General features: G+C 39.3%; 1 protein-coding gene across 1 annotated transcript in view; it reads right to left on the minus strand.

Annotated features, from left to right (window-relative positions):
• KCNQ1 (potassium voltage-gated channel subfamily Q member 1) overlaps nt 1-17,441 on the minus strand; it is a gene marked incomplete at its 5' end in the record, with an annotated part of 336,754 nt that overhangs the window by 91,114 nt on the left and 228,199 nt on the right. The window contains 3 exons of the mRNA XM_082283617.1: nt 11,602-11,663; nt 12,462-12,508; nt 13,199-13,293. Of these exons, the coding sequence (XP_082139743.1) occupies nt 11,602-11,663; nt 12,462-12,508; nt 13,199-13,293 (204 nt within the window). The remainder of the gene's footprint in view (nt 1-11,601; nt 11,664-12,461; nt 12,509-13,198; nt 13,294-17,441) is intronic.

A 17,441-nucleotide genomic window follows, 5' to 3' on the forward strand; every position in this document is an offset into this window, starting at 1 on the left:
TAATTTACACTCCTCTAACATGTAGCTCTTTGAAAAATATAAGGGTAGCAGTCACTGATGTATCTAATGAATCTGCTTGTATCCTAATTTAATTGTACCATCAGATATGCCATACAGAAATACTGATCTTCTACTGTGGCCTTCCTACTCTCATCTCACAGCCCTTCCAGTGGCAGTGGAAAGAAAGGATGCCAACCCTGTAGCCATCAAAATAACTGAAGCACTGACCTTGGTCAGTAGGCATCTCAGGACTGAACAGGGACAAAAATTAGAGAAAAAAAAGGAAATTGTTTATTTGGACTTGGACAAAAGAAAACGCATCAGTCTGGGCTCTCTTCATTTACCACAACTAATCATGACCAAAAAACCCCACTCTAAACCACCAACAAAAATAGTTCTCATTTTGTTTCAGGTCTGGTGTGATGTTCTTTAACTGTTTTTTTACTGAAACTACATAGCCAGCACACAGAAAACAAAATGAAGGTGACATTGTTTGTAGGAATCACTGTCCTTTCCATTCTCAAGTGAAGCACCACTAACTGATAATCCTCCTCCTCCCCTTTCTCGCTGCAAAGGAAGTCACTTTCCACTGAATTCTTTTCTAGCTACCACGAGATTCATAAATTCCTCCGCACAGAGATTCAGAAGGCTGGGATTCAAAACCAGCTTTGTCAACTGCTATCTCAGAGCAGCTTTTGAATGACCCATCCATTGTGAGCATTGTGTCAAGCCAGCTACAGTCAAAAGTGTGCTGCAAAGGCAGCTGGGCCAATGCTGCCCATGCTAAATCCAGAAACAGCTGGATGTTTGCAGAGCATCATGCCCACACCAATAAGCCACACGTGGATGCAGTGCCACCCAAATGCTGCTAGATGGATCCCTAGGCCCCAGGCCAATGTGCCTACAGGGCGTTGTGCTGTACAGAAGAGTATGAACTCTGGGCTGTAGCAGAAACCACAGCTCTTTTGCATCAGTGAAAAGGCACTGTGTTCCTCCCCACTCACTTCTGATACCAAAATTCTCCTGAGAGATTATGGTGAAATCTCTGTGGGACTGGCTGGTTGACCTCAAAGCTTGGCCAAAATTCCCTTCTGTAATGTGGAGCAAACACAGAGGCAGAGGATCTGTGATTGTGGCTCAGCCAGTCTCTTTTTGAGAAGAAGCAAAACTTCCCTTGCCCATTTCCTTTCTAAGGTGCTCTGCTGTAAAACTCCTCTGGTTGAAGCTCTCTAGAAACTTGGGACAGAAGCAGAATAAAGGCTTTCTTCAGTACCCTGACAACCCCAGCATGCAATCACTGACACTCATGGCACAACTGGAAAGTTTCCAGACAACTTCAGCTATGATGGAGAAAGGACCCCATCTCCATTCAAGTTAACATTTTGAATATATTTTACTCTTGGGGTTTTTGTTTTGACTGCCTCATTTGGCAGGATTATCCTACATGATAGTCAAGCCAAGTCAGATGTCTCTGTTGCCAGCATTAACAAGAGTGGCACAACTGATGCTCACACATCCCTCCACCCTGGGACGGATAAGCTGTGACAACCAGAGACAAAGAACTGTCTAAAGAATCTGCCCAAAGTGCAAGTGAACAGGAGGAAAATCATACACAAGTGGTGGCCGCACCATGAAATGATAAAGCAGAAAAAGGACAGCCGAGGCAGGGCAAAGAGCCAAAGCACACTGGGATTGGCAGACATGTACAAACACAGACAGAGATGTAGATGTAGCTCCTATTGTCAACATATATTTTTATAGGCATAATTTTAGAATACTTAACAAGGCCATACACATTTTCGGTTTGGAAACACAATCTATTTGTTCACTCTTTTCCTATGGCCGGACAAAGGGCAGTATTTATTAGGTGAAGTGTCTGACAAAGCCTTTAGTGCTGTTAATCACACCAGCTTCCTTGATATATTAAGGCTATTAAGACTTAACTAGATAAAGATGCACATGTTACTAAGTGAATCACCTTCTATCTGTCTAATGGAAACCAAGTGTTGATTTAAGTGGAGTCATCTGTTTAAAAAGGAGAGAGAAAGAAATTGAAATAAACCCAAGATTAACAGATGTCACAGAAGGGTCAATGACGAGCAATGTTGGATCCAAGACTTTTAAAATAGAAACTTACATGAATATTTGAACTCACTTGAATATTCCTCTCTGCTTGACTGTGAAAATACAGCATTTAATATAATTTGTTTATCTTTCAAAATTACATGCATAATTATCTATATGTATGACAGTTTCTGTGTCATGTAAGCAAGTTTAGTCCTCTCCTAGGTTCCCGGGCTACAAAATGATGTTAGTAGATTAATTTCTAGATGATTTAAAATGCACTGTCTAAAATAGACCCAGTACATTTATACTGGCTGGGTTGGTGTGGTTTATGTGTTTATATACGCTGTTCTCAAGTACTGGATGGTTTTAGTATTAATGGGCTATGATTATGTTGAACCCTGCACTGGCCAATATAACTATTCAGAACTAGAGGGGCGTTTAAACACAACAACAAAAAGGAATGCTGATTTGTGGTTAAGTCCCAGACATGGCTTAAGTTGAATTCCTGGCTGTGCCACAGATGCCACTGCGATACCTCAGGCAAGTCACTTCCTGCACGTTAGCTGTAAAAGCTAACCTTCCCTTCTCTAAGCTAAATCTAAGTTCCCTTCTCTATTTTGTGTGGTTAACCTGTCAGAGCAGGAGCTTTGATGCCATGACGGAAATAACAAAGCTGCCACAGAGGTGCATCCAAAGGGAAGCAGCCAATCAGACTGTTACACCCGTGGCATACAAGGTCAATCACACTGTGCCGGGTGGGGCTGCTGGACGGAGCCACCAAGTGGAGCATCACTTAGTTTGGGACAGAAAGAGAGCCTGTGACATGGATTCACAGCCCTGTGCTAACTGCTGAAACAGTGGGATACTTTGAAAACATGTAAGATGATGTTGTAATCATATTTGCTCTAGATTTTTATAGATTTCTTTTTTCTCACGCAAATCTTAACTTTCTTGTTGAAAGGTGAGTTGTAGTTTTGGGACAAACCCAGTGGATAGGACACAAGAACAGAGAAGGATCTGAGAAAACTGTATTTGCCATTTTGGTTTCCTGAGCCCTAGGAGTGGTAGGTATATTTTGAACCATGTGTTCATATTCTACTCTCATTGACTGCCTGTTTTCCTTCTTATCTTCCCTCAGACTCCCATAGCTCTAAGTAGGAGTCAGAGAGCAAAGACTTCTTCTCCTATTTCTCTTTCTGGTCCAGTTTTGGTGTGCAATTTTTAGCTGAGGGTGGGGAGGGGTGGGGGGGAACAGGAGGACCAGATAAGGTATCAGAAGGTATGGACATTGTGTAAGAAAGGGAGTATACCTCCCTTTACTCTTCCAAGAGCTGAATAGATTCCAACTCTGAAAAGACTGCAGCCTGAAGAGAGTCCTTTCAGCTCCATCCACTTCTCCTCCCTAATACTCAACTGCAAATGAAAATAAAGTATTTTAATTCCAGCGAGATCACTCTAAAAACAGACCATTGACAAGGAAAAATTTCAACTTTGTTGCATCTAATTTCAGTAAAGGCTCATCCCAGTGTATCAAACCCAAAACTTGCCATTTATGTTGGACTGTTTTTTGGTTGCTCATCTGCAACACCACCCACCCACCCCCAGAAAAAAAAAAAAAAAAAAAAGGCAGAGATTATCTTATGGTCATTTCTTTTCCTTTAACCTATAAGAAAAACAAATAAAAGTTGTCTGTGTAGCATGCTGTGCACACATGTTGTCCACTTAAATCCCTTTTCTCTGATCCGCTCGACAGGGCATTTAGTCCATACAACTGTTCCACATTCTCCCTCGGCATATGCACCATGCATTTCCATTCCACATCAAATGTAAACAGTCTCTGCACAAGAATGATGGAGGCTAAGTTTCAAACCTTGCTTGGGTTTATCTCTGAATGCCAGACAAAACAGGCTTTATGTGGTTTGATAAAAGATCGAGTCATCCCCATTTGCAGACCTTACATCCACTTGCATACCTACTCAAATATAAACACCGCCAGCAGATCCCCAAACCAGCAACTAATCTGGAGATTGTTTAAAAGATTGTTAACTGGTAAGGCATTATTTAATTCCTCCAATCCCCCCCACTTCCCAGTTTCCTTGATTTTATAGGATATATTGCATGTTAGCTGAAAGTCCTCTGGGATTTCTGCTCTTAATAAGCAAGCAGACATCTGTGTGGATCGTAAGCACACACCCACTGCCAGTGTTTTTATATATATGTATACATATATATATATATGTAACACTTTGAATTGTAGATAGAGATATATATATGTGTATATATACGTAACACTTTGAATTTGTAAAGGTTTACACTCTGCCCTCAGCATTATGATTCCCAACTGCTGTCTACATCCACAAGCACTAGAAATTTGCAGTAAAATCTATCACAACTCACTTAAACAGGAATTCTTCTCTTCAGGAGCATTTTTTTTGCCTTTTTACTTTTCATAAAATCTGTAGAGGAGTATCACAGACGACTCATGCAAATGAGTCACCAGAGCTTAATTAGTCATTGCTTTGAGTACTAGCGTAGCCACTGTATGCTAGCATGAACTACCCTCAGCCAGTCTTCTTGAGAATAAAGATCATATTTTGTATCACTTCATTTTTCAGTGCTGAAGAAGTGTACACTCTCATTTCCTGTAAATAAGCCAATGAGCTGCAGTATTCTCACTATCTGTGGATTTATGTTCAATACTAGCTTTTTTTTTTTTTTTTTGATGTAATCCCATTTACTCTGATCCAAGAGCTGACACTTCAGAAACAGACCACAAAACACCACAAGTGCTTGTAACACTGCTCTGTAGGCCAGGCAACTATACCTAAGCTACTGTACCTAGGAACTCTCCTACAGGTTATAGACAGCACTTAACATAGTATATATTAAACCATTTCAAAATTTATGCAAAAATTGGTTGGCAGCAATAGGATCTAATGATATTCAAACAGATAAAATTAGTGCTAACAAATGGATGCAGGTGAAGGCCACTCCAAAGACCTTGCAGTCCTCAAGGTATGGCTCTGCCAACACTCCCATGGAGGTTCTCTAGACAGGCACAGGGGGCTGCTTACATGGCCTTTGTAAACAGATCAGATCCAAGGCACGGCACAGCAGTGTTCCATGAGGCTGTGTGGGTGACCAAATTCAATAGCAAGCAGATGTGTATAAAGCCTAGCATAAAATAGGTATATTGAACAAGACCTAAGTTTCTCTGCCCCAGTTACCTTGCTTCTAGTGCAAGGCTTGTAGCAGAGTCTCAAGAAAAAAGTGTAAGAAAGTACATATGCATAAAATCATGGTTTTCTTTTTTTTTTTTTTTTTTACCAACTCATCGCTGACTACTGTTTAAAGTACTTGCTAAACTGGAGTTTACATACAGACATCCTGTTTAATAACCCTCTAGTGAGCCTTTCTCCATGGCTTCGCCTAATCTCTCTCTCAGTTTGTTTCTAGTCTAGCTACTGAAGCTTCTGGCAGCAGTGAATGCAACAAGTAATTATTTTTTGTTTTCATTTTTCACTCTGTATGCCTGATAATTTTATTTTGCTGTAGCTGGCAAGATGGGAAGTATAGGACACTGGACACAGAAATCTGTCATTTTTTATTGTTTACCTACTGAAATATTATCAGATTGGTGAGAGAGAAGCTATTAAAACTGTAAGGTTGCCTAACGACCCAGACTGTTGAAGGATGTGCTTAGTTGTAGTCCAATTTACAGAAAATGGGCATCCTCCATCACAAAGTTCAGCACGGAAATTGCTTCCGTATGCTTGTACTTCGGCATCTGGAAAAAGACTAAGGATTAAATTAATAGGCATACTTAATCTTCCATATGCCTCAATATTCCTCCACATCCCCCAGGTTATTACTTCTGCATTACTGCAAGAACTACATACAGGATGAGTAACTGCTTGGTGGTGTTTGTTATGATTTTTATTGATTTCACATATCTTTTAAAATTTCCAGCCAAACCCACAGCTTTTACACAGAACCCACAGTTCTGTTTCTCAGTATTGGGAAGGCAAATCCTCACAGACCTACTGCACAAGCTGCCAGTATTCAACACCTGAAATGCCTAATGCATGTTCAGCCTGCAAAGTGCTGAATATTTTCATGCCAGACACTTTCTAAAGCCATCTCTCCAAGTGATGGTTTCAAACTTGCTTTCCAGCACTGGCCAGACTGTGGGGTTCTTTGTCAGTCTTTTACCATCAATATCTATTCAAATAAATTCAATTAATCAATTTATATCCAATTAAAAATAAAGCCGAAATGTGCAACAAGGGCATCATCAGTCAAGGGCTTTTCTGAAGTTTTCACTAATTGCTCTGCTACCCTAGGAAGCACGGTAACTGTTCCCAGGCTACAGAATGACACTAAAAACAGAAGAAAAACCTGCCAAGGTTTGATCCTGTGTTAGATAATGCAGTTGTTTCACATGAAACTGGAAAGCTGGCCACACACGAAGAATTATTTTTGGTGAACAAGCTGTCAACATGAAACTTGGTATTTTTGAACTCGGGAAGATGTAGACGAGATAACACTTTTCTAAGTAAAAGGTTAAACTATCTAATGTGTGCTGGTAGGATTGTAAATATGGAGCATCAAAGAATGAGACAGAAATAGGTACAGATCTATATTTTCATTTATGACAGAAATGCTATCATAAAAGTAACATATCCATGGTGCTGAGCAAGAGTATGTCACAACAACCAAAAGAAGAAGTCCTCTCAAAGGCACACAACTTTAATAAATCTTAATACTTCTGCCTACCACAATAAGGGAAAGCTAAAATGCTGGCTTCTCAGGTCAAAGGAATGACCTGTCGCCTTCAATGGTCTCTGCAGCATGTCCTAAACTTTTCTGCATTGGATGGGCTGGGAGTTCATTATTAGAAATGGCATGATTACAATTTGCCTTATGATACAATAAAATAGCACATTTATTCACATTACAGTGAGATTCCTCTGCAATGTATAGCTCAAGTTCATATATTTTTAAGGAAATCAGTAAGATAAATGAATCAGATATGAAACCTTTTGCAATAGGGAACTGTTAGTTCATTAGAAAGCAAGAGTGGAAAAGACCAAGAATCAAGTCAGAAACTGGACCTAGACTTATCAATGGCCATTCTGTTCACTGGAACTGTTTTCAACATGGTTCCAGTCAAACTGCTTTCTAACACATGTGTGGGCAACATAAATGCTCTGGTGAAACAATTACAGAAAATTATTTAGCTGGAAGAAAATGTCATACCATATATATAAATGTTGTAAGATACAGTCTTTATCATTTTTGAAAGCCGACTCAAAGAAGCCTTTGCATTTATTTCTCTTTAAAAGTTACATAGTTGGCACTCACTGCAAAAAATGTATCCTATGTTTATCATACCCTTACAATTTAACTGACCTCTATATGTTTAGCATTCACAGACATGGTAGATGGAAGACAGAAAACCAAATCAGCATAACCAGAACTGAGAAGGCCTGTGAGAAGTACACTGCCTTCCAGCTTTGGTTTCCAAGATCAGTTCATATTTCCACTAGTCAACTCAACAAGCACAGCAGCACCTATTTTAGGTTAGGTGTTTTCATGTAAAAGATCTGGTTTTAATTGATTTTAAAAGTGGTGCTATCTGCTTTCCAAGTAAATCTGAAAAAATTCAATGATCTCTATGTTGCTCTCTGGGTTAGTACTGGTTAGAAAATAAGGGTTCACCTTCTCAGCTGTAAGCATGCAAAATGTGTGTAAGTCTGTATAAGTAATTAATACTGTCTTGCAAAACTGTTTGATTCACATTAAAAGGTGTCACATGTCTCACTACCACATATTTTCTGTACAAATAGAAATCTCCATTTAAATCTCTACAGTTCAAAATTTAGCAACAGGCAGCATAACTCCCAAAGTTTTATGTAACTGAAAAGGACTATTATAAGATTTTAGTTATGACCTTGGCAATCCTGATATTACTACTGTACTTACCATCAGATACAGGACCAATCCTGAGTATATAAGAAGGGATGCCCAGAAAACTGCTTTGGATTGCTATAAACATTCTTAAAAGGCAAACTTTAAAGTGTTGAAATCATTGCAGAACGTTAAGTCCTAATTTTAAAATAAGAGAAAGAGAGCATAATGTCTACTGCTCAGAATGGTTTTTAACATTTTTTTGTAAATCTGGGTTGTGCTGTTCTGCTCTGGGAGGTCCACAGGCAGGACCTACAGACATCTGGGGCGGTCTGGTTTGTAGGGACAACAGGAAGAGTCCAGGGACTGGCCACTTTTAGCCTTCACTGCATAGTCTAGATGGTTTTGTGCAGTGCCCATATTTAAGTCTGAATTTCCTTAGTGCAGCCAAGCAGAAAGCCTGGTTGATTACTTGAGAAGTGCAAACTGCGCCTGTTATAGCTAAATTAATGGTTGGCAAAAAGCTGAAAAAGAACAGATTAATGTGAAAATTAAAAAGCTAGCATTGCAGTCATTTATAGCCAAGCTGAAGTTAGTGCAGCGAAAAGAAAATAGGAGGGCAGGACACAGAATTTCCCAAGTGCACTGTGGGCTTGCTCCTGGCTGGAGCTGCTGGGCACACCCAGCATTAAGCCCCTGGCAGGCAGCACTTGCGGCGTGAGGATGAGGAGTGCCGTGTGAGGAGGAAGGGCACTGTGCACACACAGCTGGGCCCATCTGGAGAAACTGTTTTTGATTTTGAGCTTGGTAGCAAGCCAGCTGTGGCCAGGTTCCTTGAGGGGAGGCTGAATAGTCACTCACAGATGTTTCAAGGATAAAAAGAGAAGGCTAGTCACCGCAAATAAATTGATTTGCTGCTGTAATCCTGCTCAACAACATTCCCTGAGGTATCTACATGCACACTCTGGGACCATTGGCACTTGGCAGGGTGTGTGAGCCCCGCCTGGGTGCTGCACTCCTGCTGTTACATTCCCGCTGGACCACAGCTGGCTGAGTGGGCTGTGGGCAGCCCCCTGCACCCATCACGGCAAGACACCTTTAGGAGAGCACAGCATTTGCCACCCTCAGTTTGGTAAGCAACAGAGAACTATGCAAAGTCAAAATACGCTGTGATTACATGTTGGATCGTGGTTTCTTTTCATGAAGGCCTCTCAGGCTGTGCAGTTTCTAGTTACATTCACAAAACCACCTTTTCAGTGTCTTGGCAAAATTACAACATTCAGCAGGAAGGAATCTGCAGGAAGGTTCTTGCAAGTGTGATTCATCCCTTTGGCTTTTGCATGTTAGGAAACAACCTTTAGGTTCAGGATCACAAACTGCGTAAATCACAAGGTCAAAGTTTCTCTCAGTGCACAAGATGAACAGACTACAGGACTCTCCCTTAAATGAGCATGTTCCTAAGTTTACAGAAGGAAACACAACATTTTGCTGATGTCAATACTTGAAAATTCAGGCTTTTGCCATGAAGAACCATAATTCCTCCTCTGACTTACAGGAGATTTTTCAATTGCACAAGAGGTGTTTAGATGCTGACACTAGCCTGCAGCACTGAAAATCTCTCCTCCTGAAGTCCAAGACTGAAAACTAATTCACAAACCAAATGAGATGAAACTGTTTAAAATATTTTGTCACCTTAAAAACCATCTAATATCCTTAATACAGTGCTTTGCTCAGGAAGGATTTAACTGTACGTTGAAAGCATACCAAGCAACATGTACTTTATGGGAAAGAGAGGGCCAATCTCTGAGAGCAAAAACACCAAAAAATTAGCTTTGGCCACCATCTACAGCTGCAGCAAAAATGTGATTCTAGTGTTGCCAGTGTGTTTTTATGTTAACCACTGTTTGCTGAGTCCAACTGAAATCCTCTATTTTTAGCCTTTCAGCTACTTTCAGATAAAATTCCTGCAGATAGGACTAGCTGTATAGGGCAGATAACATACAGCTCTGAAACCACAGATGACCTCATGCAACTGCAAAGAAAGAAGGGTCTGTTACTTAAAACAAGGCTAAAATTTAACCCAGCTATACTAAAATTATACAGGGAGTGTTTTACAGTCCCATTACAAGACATAAAAACCCAGTCACTATAAATTCACGGTGTACTTATTTGTAAGGATGTAAAAAAGAGTAATTAATAACCCCCAAACAGCTTATCTCTGAGCCTGTACAACACCAAGGCTTTCCCAGGCTCGCTGGAGATTTTACAAATAGCACTGAGAAGCTGCTTTAGCTGCCATTTGAGAATTATTTGTCCACACTGAAAAGTCATTGCTCTTTGTCACAAGTCACAAGACATTTTCTAGTGTTCCACACTTTTAGTTGACATTATGGAGAGAAAATAAATAAATGTAATCCAAACTTTCTGGAAAGGGCTTCCATGTGTAAGAACACATATTAACCACAGATGTGAGGGAGCACTGCACAGTGATTCTTTTTTGTGCTAAATGCACTCTACCTTCCTCTCTTCTACTTCAGTCTCCCTGTGTGTCCCCCCATATACCAAAAGAAACCTGTTTCCCTTAAAACACAGTTATTTCCAGGAGACTGCAGTCCTGAGTACTATCATTCAAGTTTATGGAAGTATTTAAGGAGGAATATGTAAGAAACGGGCATGTCACCAGTGAATCAACACAGATCAGGGTGCTAGTTTGTAACCCTTGGGATGTATTGCCCACACCTCTTTTAGTTTGCAAAGTATTTGCTGGATGTTTCTTCAGAACAAAACCTTCATAAGGTTACCACATTTTCCAGTAGTGGAAGAAACACTCTGAAAGCTCTTTTCCTCAGGAAAAAGCTTCAATCCTTAATAACGAAAGAACAGGTCAGATATATGATTGAAATAATCTTCAAGAAAAGAAATGCTTTCACTCCCTCACCAAATCACTCTAAGAGATCAGTAAAAGATTCAAACTGTTCTTCTTAACTCCCCCTTTCTTTCTTAAATACCAGCATAGGCAAACCTGTATTTTTTAACAATGACACAACCTCTACCTGTCATCTATTTTTTCAAGCATTGAAATAAAGGGTTACAAAGCACTTAACTGTTAATTTGGGATTATAGAACAAGTCTGATTTTTCTGGATTCACATCACTTGGAAGGAGAAACTCCATTTATCATAAGGAATGAAAACCAGGATGGAACAAGGTTTGCTATTTCCCTCTCTGAGGAATTGTAGGTGGACTTATGTAAACAACAGAGCAACGATCAAAGGCAAATCTTAGGCACCATAATATGCTGAGGTATTAAAGGAACAGAGCCTTTTATCTGTTGGGGAGGAAGGAAGTAAAGCATTGAGATATATGTAATATATACAATTAAAAATAAAAAACCCCAAGCAAGTCCCAAAAGAGACTGAAATCAATTAAATTCCGGTCCTTTTCTTATTCTGTTAAAATGATGAGAACCAAAAACGCAATCTGCGACAAAACTTCTGCTCCATCACCTGGAAAAGCCAGGCATCCAACTCTCTTTTAAGTTGAATTTTCCTTCACATCCTATGAAACAAGCACTGTTTGGTCACAAACCATGTCCTCATTCACTGCCTGTTCAACTGAGGCTTACCTTGTCCTCCACTCTGTTCAGCCTGGCACCAATCGTGTTATTTCCTCGATCTTTGCTTTTCTCTGTGGAACAAGAAACATTTTCAAATTAATATATGGTGGTATAACAAAATAGCAGCAAACCACAACAGGGTGTGTTTAACTAGCCCACCAACACCATGTAACTGAACACCCTTACCAGGCTGATAGATCCATTCCTTAAAAGTAGTTTTTTGTTTCTTTTAATAGTACTGGCCCACACCAGGGCTTTTAATAGCCCTGAGTTTAGGGCATTTTTAATCTTAGTTTTATGCTTTAACCATGGAAAGCAAAAATGTTCCCAATTAAGTTAATGTTTTAATTGCCACTTAAAAACAATCTGCCAGTATGCAAAGGACTCTACAGACAACTTGAATAACACATTTGGTAACATTTAATCTTTTTTTCCCCACTATAAAACATATAGAAAGATGAATTTTCAGATGACATAAACAGAGAGTTTTCATTAGCCACACTTGTCACAAACTTAGTGCTTTGTGCTCCTTTTCCAGTCTCTTTTCAAAGCTATCAAAGATCTATGTGAATATTACCAATTTCACAGGAACTCTGCAATCTTACCACACCAATTTATTGAAAATATGGTGAGTCTCAGAAAGACTAGGGCCAACATTGTGAAAGTTGGCGCTTTAAGAATCTAAATAACAACAACCCTCATTTAAAAGTGTTGATGACTAGATATTATTGGCAATGCTTAATCTTCAGAGTGCAACCAGTTGGCACTATTTCAAAATTTGGCAATAAAATGAAGTATTTTAACAAGTATTTTCCATTAATTTTATGTTCATCAGATTAGTTTTAGACACATCCTTTGCATTAACTTACCTGAGACAGAGATAAAAAGAGATGGCTTTCCTATGGACTGGTCCAACCTATAAAACAAAAAGAAAATATTTTTGTTTTTTATCAGTCTGAACCAGCCTCTTCACTCTCCCTAGCTGAAGCAGGGAGGCCTCTTCACAAACAAACAAAGTGAAGTTCAGATAATTCTGGTTTGTCCTGTAAGTGAAGCAGTTGCTTTATTGAGAGTAGCTCAAGAGTAGCTTGAAATTAAAAGTACAGTAACAAAATGGGATTTGACTTAGATTGCTCTATAGCTTCTTTAACCACTGCAAAATTTTACCATGCCCATCACTTTTCCACATGATCAGCATTGATTTGTCTTTTCCTTGTTCTTCTGCAGCTTTCTTGTTGCACCTGTCATCTCTTAGTTTGCTCTTACGTGCAATTCTACCAGAGCAGGTGAGAGTACTGCACTCTCCAGGTATGACACAGCCCCTAACATATAGGGATTGCAGTCTATAGTCACAGCTAGCAGGGACTGAGGTAATACATGTAAGTCCCAATCATCAGATTTTTAAGCTTTTTGCCTTTTCCTCCCTGTGTGAAGAGAAAACTTTACACAAATGCCATTTCATATTCCCTAACTTTGCACAGTCCTGCCAATATGGCACCTTTACCCCCGTTAGTTTTTTATCCGTAGACCCCAATCACTGCCCAATTTACAAACATCCTTCTGCTGCTGTTTACAGGTACACCAAGGCTGGGCTTCACTGATGTACCTCCTCTGTAGCTCCTTGATTCGCACCATCAGGTTGAGGTGGCCCTGGGAATATTGCTCAATAACATCTCGGACATCATAGGGCTTTCTGGCTTGCTGTAAAATAAGAGACAAAAAACATGCCTTTTAGTCAAAAGGATGGAGGAATGGTCAGTGGTGATAGAGATGTTTTTGAAGAGTAAACAGTAAGTTCTTTTAACACTGTGTAAACATACGAGTTATTTTGATTGTTGCCATGATCACACATTTTTGGTGGAATAATTCTGACAGTTCTCATTTCATCCACTTTTTTCTTACTGCAGGTCTGTATGCCTTTCAAGAGATAATCCACTGAACTTGAGCTCAAAAGAGCTTGGAGCCAAAAATGTTTATCTGGCACTTTGCTCAGCAGTCTGTGCACACTCTAGTTTTTTCTGGAAGTAAGGTTCATATTCCTTGGCCACTGAAAAATAAAGAGGTCATGCACATGCACAAACCCCTGTTCTCAGTCAGCAGTTGGGGTTCACAGTTCAGGTCTTACCATGGGAAGTTAAAACACAGTCCTAAATGAAGGTGCATGACTGATTTCCTCTTCCAGAAAGACTGGCTGAGCTTTCAAAACTGCTGGGAAACACTGGTGCAAGAAATGCCCTGTGTCTGTAATTTGCACCTCATATATGGAAAAGACTTAATTTGACCTATTAGTAATAAAACAAGTTTTGTGTAGTATTAAAGGCAATAGTATCAACCTATAAACACGACGACTAACTGCAAAGCAAGTGAATGAACGTGTTGAAGGGCAGCAACAAATTTAAGATACCTTTAATATAGAGTCCAATCAATGCCAGAACTGGGGTTCCCAGCACAGAAAAGACATGGACCTGTTAGAATGAGACCAGAGGAGGCCACAAAGATGATCAGAGGGCTGGAGCACCTCTGCTATGGACAGGCTGAGAGAGTTCTGTTGTTCAACCTGGAGAAGAGAAGGCTCCAGGGAGACCTCACTGAGGCCTTTCAGTATTTGAAGGGGGCTTTTAAAAAAGATGGGGACACATTTTTTACAAGGGCCTGTAGTGATAGGAGAAAGGGGAAATGGCTTCAAGCTGAAAGAGGGCAGGTTTAGATTAAATATTAGGAAGAAATTCTTTAGTGAAGGTGGTGAGACACTTAAACGAGCTGTCCAGAGAAAGTGCAGATGCTCCGTCCCTGGAAACGTTCAAGGTGAGGTTGGGAGGGGCCCTGAGCAACCTGATTGGGTGGAGATGTCCTTGCTCATGGCAGGGGCTTTGCACTAGATGGCCTTTAACAGTCCGTCCCAACCCAAACTATTCTATGATTTCTGACTCATTCATTATGCTGTTTATAGAAACTCCACAGATAATTTTCAAGGTTTTGTAAAACCCTTGGTAACACTGAGTTACAACTTCTCCTTTCTTGCACCTTTTGAGAACAAGGAAAAGAGTTTTCAGTGGTAGCTTCGACGACACCAGAACTTGGATCCCTTCTGAAGTCTCAGAAGTATTTTGTCACCTGTACTTCAAAAGCAGATGTCTCTGCACTGCTTTATCTTATTTCCCAAACTTCAGGATTTCCTTTATTCCATGCCATAAATACCTTTTTTTTTCTAAGCCAAAGGAAAGTGAGATACAATACAAAAAACAGGCTGTGGTACCTTTATGCAGTCCTCTGCACCTGCCTGGGAAGTAGCATCCACATTTCAGGAATAACATCGCTTCATCAAACAAATTACATTTCAGTCTCCCAGATTCCCCAAGTAAACTGCAAGCCTTGGGTGAATGTGAGATACTCTCTAGTGGAAGGCTGAGCAGGACTGGGAATTGCTTCAATCTAACCAAGAAGCACAGAAGAATTCCCAAGCATCCCAACTGCTTACACACACAAAAACCATAACTGACATCCACAAGGAAAGAAATATGAATCAGCCATGGCACAAGCTCATAAATCTTTCCATGGACTAGTACTGTAAACATGGTGATATTAAGAAAAAAAAGAATTCTTGGATTCTTTCTGTTCTATAAATAAGGGAAGATGTTCAGTAAGAATAAAGATGCAGAGCTTTCCCTTGCCAGCCTCATGCTCTGCCACAGGAGCCTGACAGTAGTGTAGGTATTTCCCTGCCTGTTTTTCATTTACAGGGCTGTTTCTTTCTCTTTAAAACAAGAACTGAAAACCTAGAGTAAATAGAATTTATGAATGAAGACAAATTTCTAAGTATGACTGGGTATTTAATAGTCAGTACTGATTTTTCTGTAACTACTTGATATTGAAAGCTGATCTTCCATGAGAAAATATTCTTGATGTTGACCATATCATAATTTTTAAAAAGAAAAAAACCCTGCAGCAGGCAACAAATGAGTATGGAAAAGACAAAAGCAGAAGCCAGTCCCACAGCTTTCCTTAACTGCTTCTCTTCCTTACTTTTGGTCCTCTGCTAATTAACCAAAACTCATGGCAAAACTCTTAAATAAGTTAAAATTTCCCCCACCATAAATGAAAGTTTGTAAAAGGTACAAAAGCCAATGCCAAACATTAAATGTACACCACTGGCTGTGGCTGTTGTTGTTCCCTAGTAACTGCATGGGCAGGGAGGCAGACCTGGGAAAGGGAGAGGGGAATCCAGGGAAGGGGAATTTCCGGGAAATGGAACCAAGTAACAGTCAAATAAAATGGATAGAACACCCCGTGAAGCACAGGGCACTGAAATACATAATTTAGTAGAGCGCAGTACAGAGATTAGAAAAGATTACACACACAATTCATATGAATCACGTAATATGATGAACTACAAGACTAGAAATGCAAGATTTTCCAGGGAAATTGTAACAAATCAGGCAACAGTTACGTCACCAGTAGAACTACAACCTGTATTTTTAATTTATGCTACATATAGAATATTTGCCATGGTAAAAATCAAACCACAAGTTAAAAAGCTATTTTAGGAGGAAATTAATTTACTCAATTGGAAGAATTTATGTGGAAAAAAAATCTTTAAAGTTTTCAAAATGAAAATGGGAAATCAGAACAAATTCCTGGTCTTTGTATCTGTGTATCACAGTTGTATCCATGTACGTAAGCTTTAAGACTTCTAGAAACTTTCATATTCAGAAAACAAAGGTTATTTACTCATTTATCAGTAAGATAACTGAGTATAGTGATTTTCTTTCTGAAATTCAGTTGTATTAGATTTTGTCAAAAACATCTGCTTTATAACTAATACATGAAATTCTTTTTTGGTAGGTAGGGTGAATGAAGTCTAGAAAAGCATTCATTTTTAAGTCTGCTTTCCCTATAATCTACAAAATCCTTCCTTAACCACAAGTCATTCACCTTCACTGATGCACAGGACTTGTGCTGAATGTGATCTTTTGTATAGAATTTGAAACAGTCCTACAGACTTTACGAGAACATAAACGCATCCATAAAAAAGGTATTAATTCTTTATAATATTGTGCTGGGTTCATGGTTATACATGGGCATCATCATAAGGGCTATATTTAAACCTGGACTTTGAAACACAGCCTAAATTTCTCTCCTTCTTTTTAAAGAGGAAATGATACTTCACAAAGACTTGCTTTTCATGTCCTTTGAAAATCTTTGTATCCCTGTTTAGCTTTTCTTTATTTGTTTTATTTATTTATTTATTTTTAAACAGGAAGGCTTTGCTTTCTAACTGGCTTTTGTCCTTCTGATGCCATCACCCCCTGTTATTAGCTGAGCTCTTTAAAAAATATATCTAGTCACATTTAGGCCTACAGGTGTGTCCTGCAAACAGCTGGTATAGTTTAAGAACCATGCTGGGTTCATGCTGGGACCTATTTTGCAAAATTTTCCTCTTCCTCTCCTTCTTCCTATGCTGCCCTACTCAAAAGCTTCACAGGCATCGCTAAAAAATACTCCTGTAAAGTGCTGTCCTTCCTCAGTGTTCCAGCTAATTTTAAGCATGAATAGCCCAAAGCACTTCAGATAAAATTTGGTTGTGGGTTTGTTCTGTTTTTTTTTCAATAGTTACAGAAAGAAAATATCTGAATTTTCTTTTTTTTTTTGGAACATACATTTCACATAAACGAAGAGCTTAGAAATCAAATATCTACCAGAAGACGGCTGTGCAGACCTCTTAAATGCTGAAAGATACATTTTTAAAATGCAGCTTCTGCTTTACCTTATTTTCAGATATTACATTAGTCTGCTTATTAGGAACAGTACAGTCATTACTTGGCACATGTCAAAGCAATTTAATTTCTTAC

This window comes from Coloeus monedula (assembly GCF_965178545.1).
Source record: "Coloeus monedula genome assembly, chromosome: 6".
In the NCBI taxonomy this organism is placed as follows: Eukaryota; Metazoa; Chordata; class Aves; order Passeriformes; family Corvidae; genus Coloeus; species Coloeus monedula.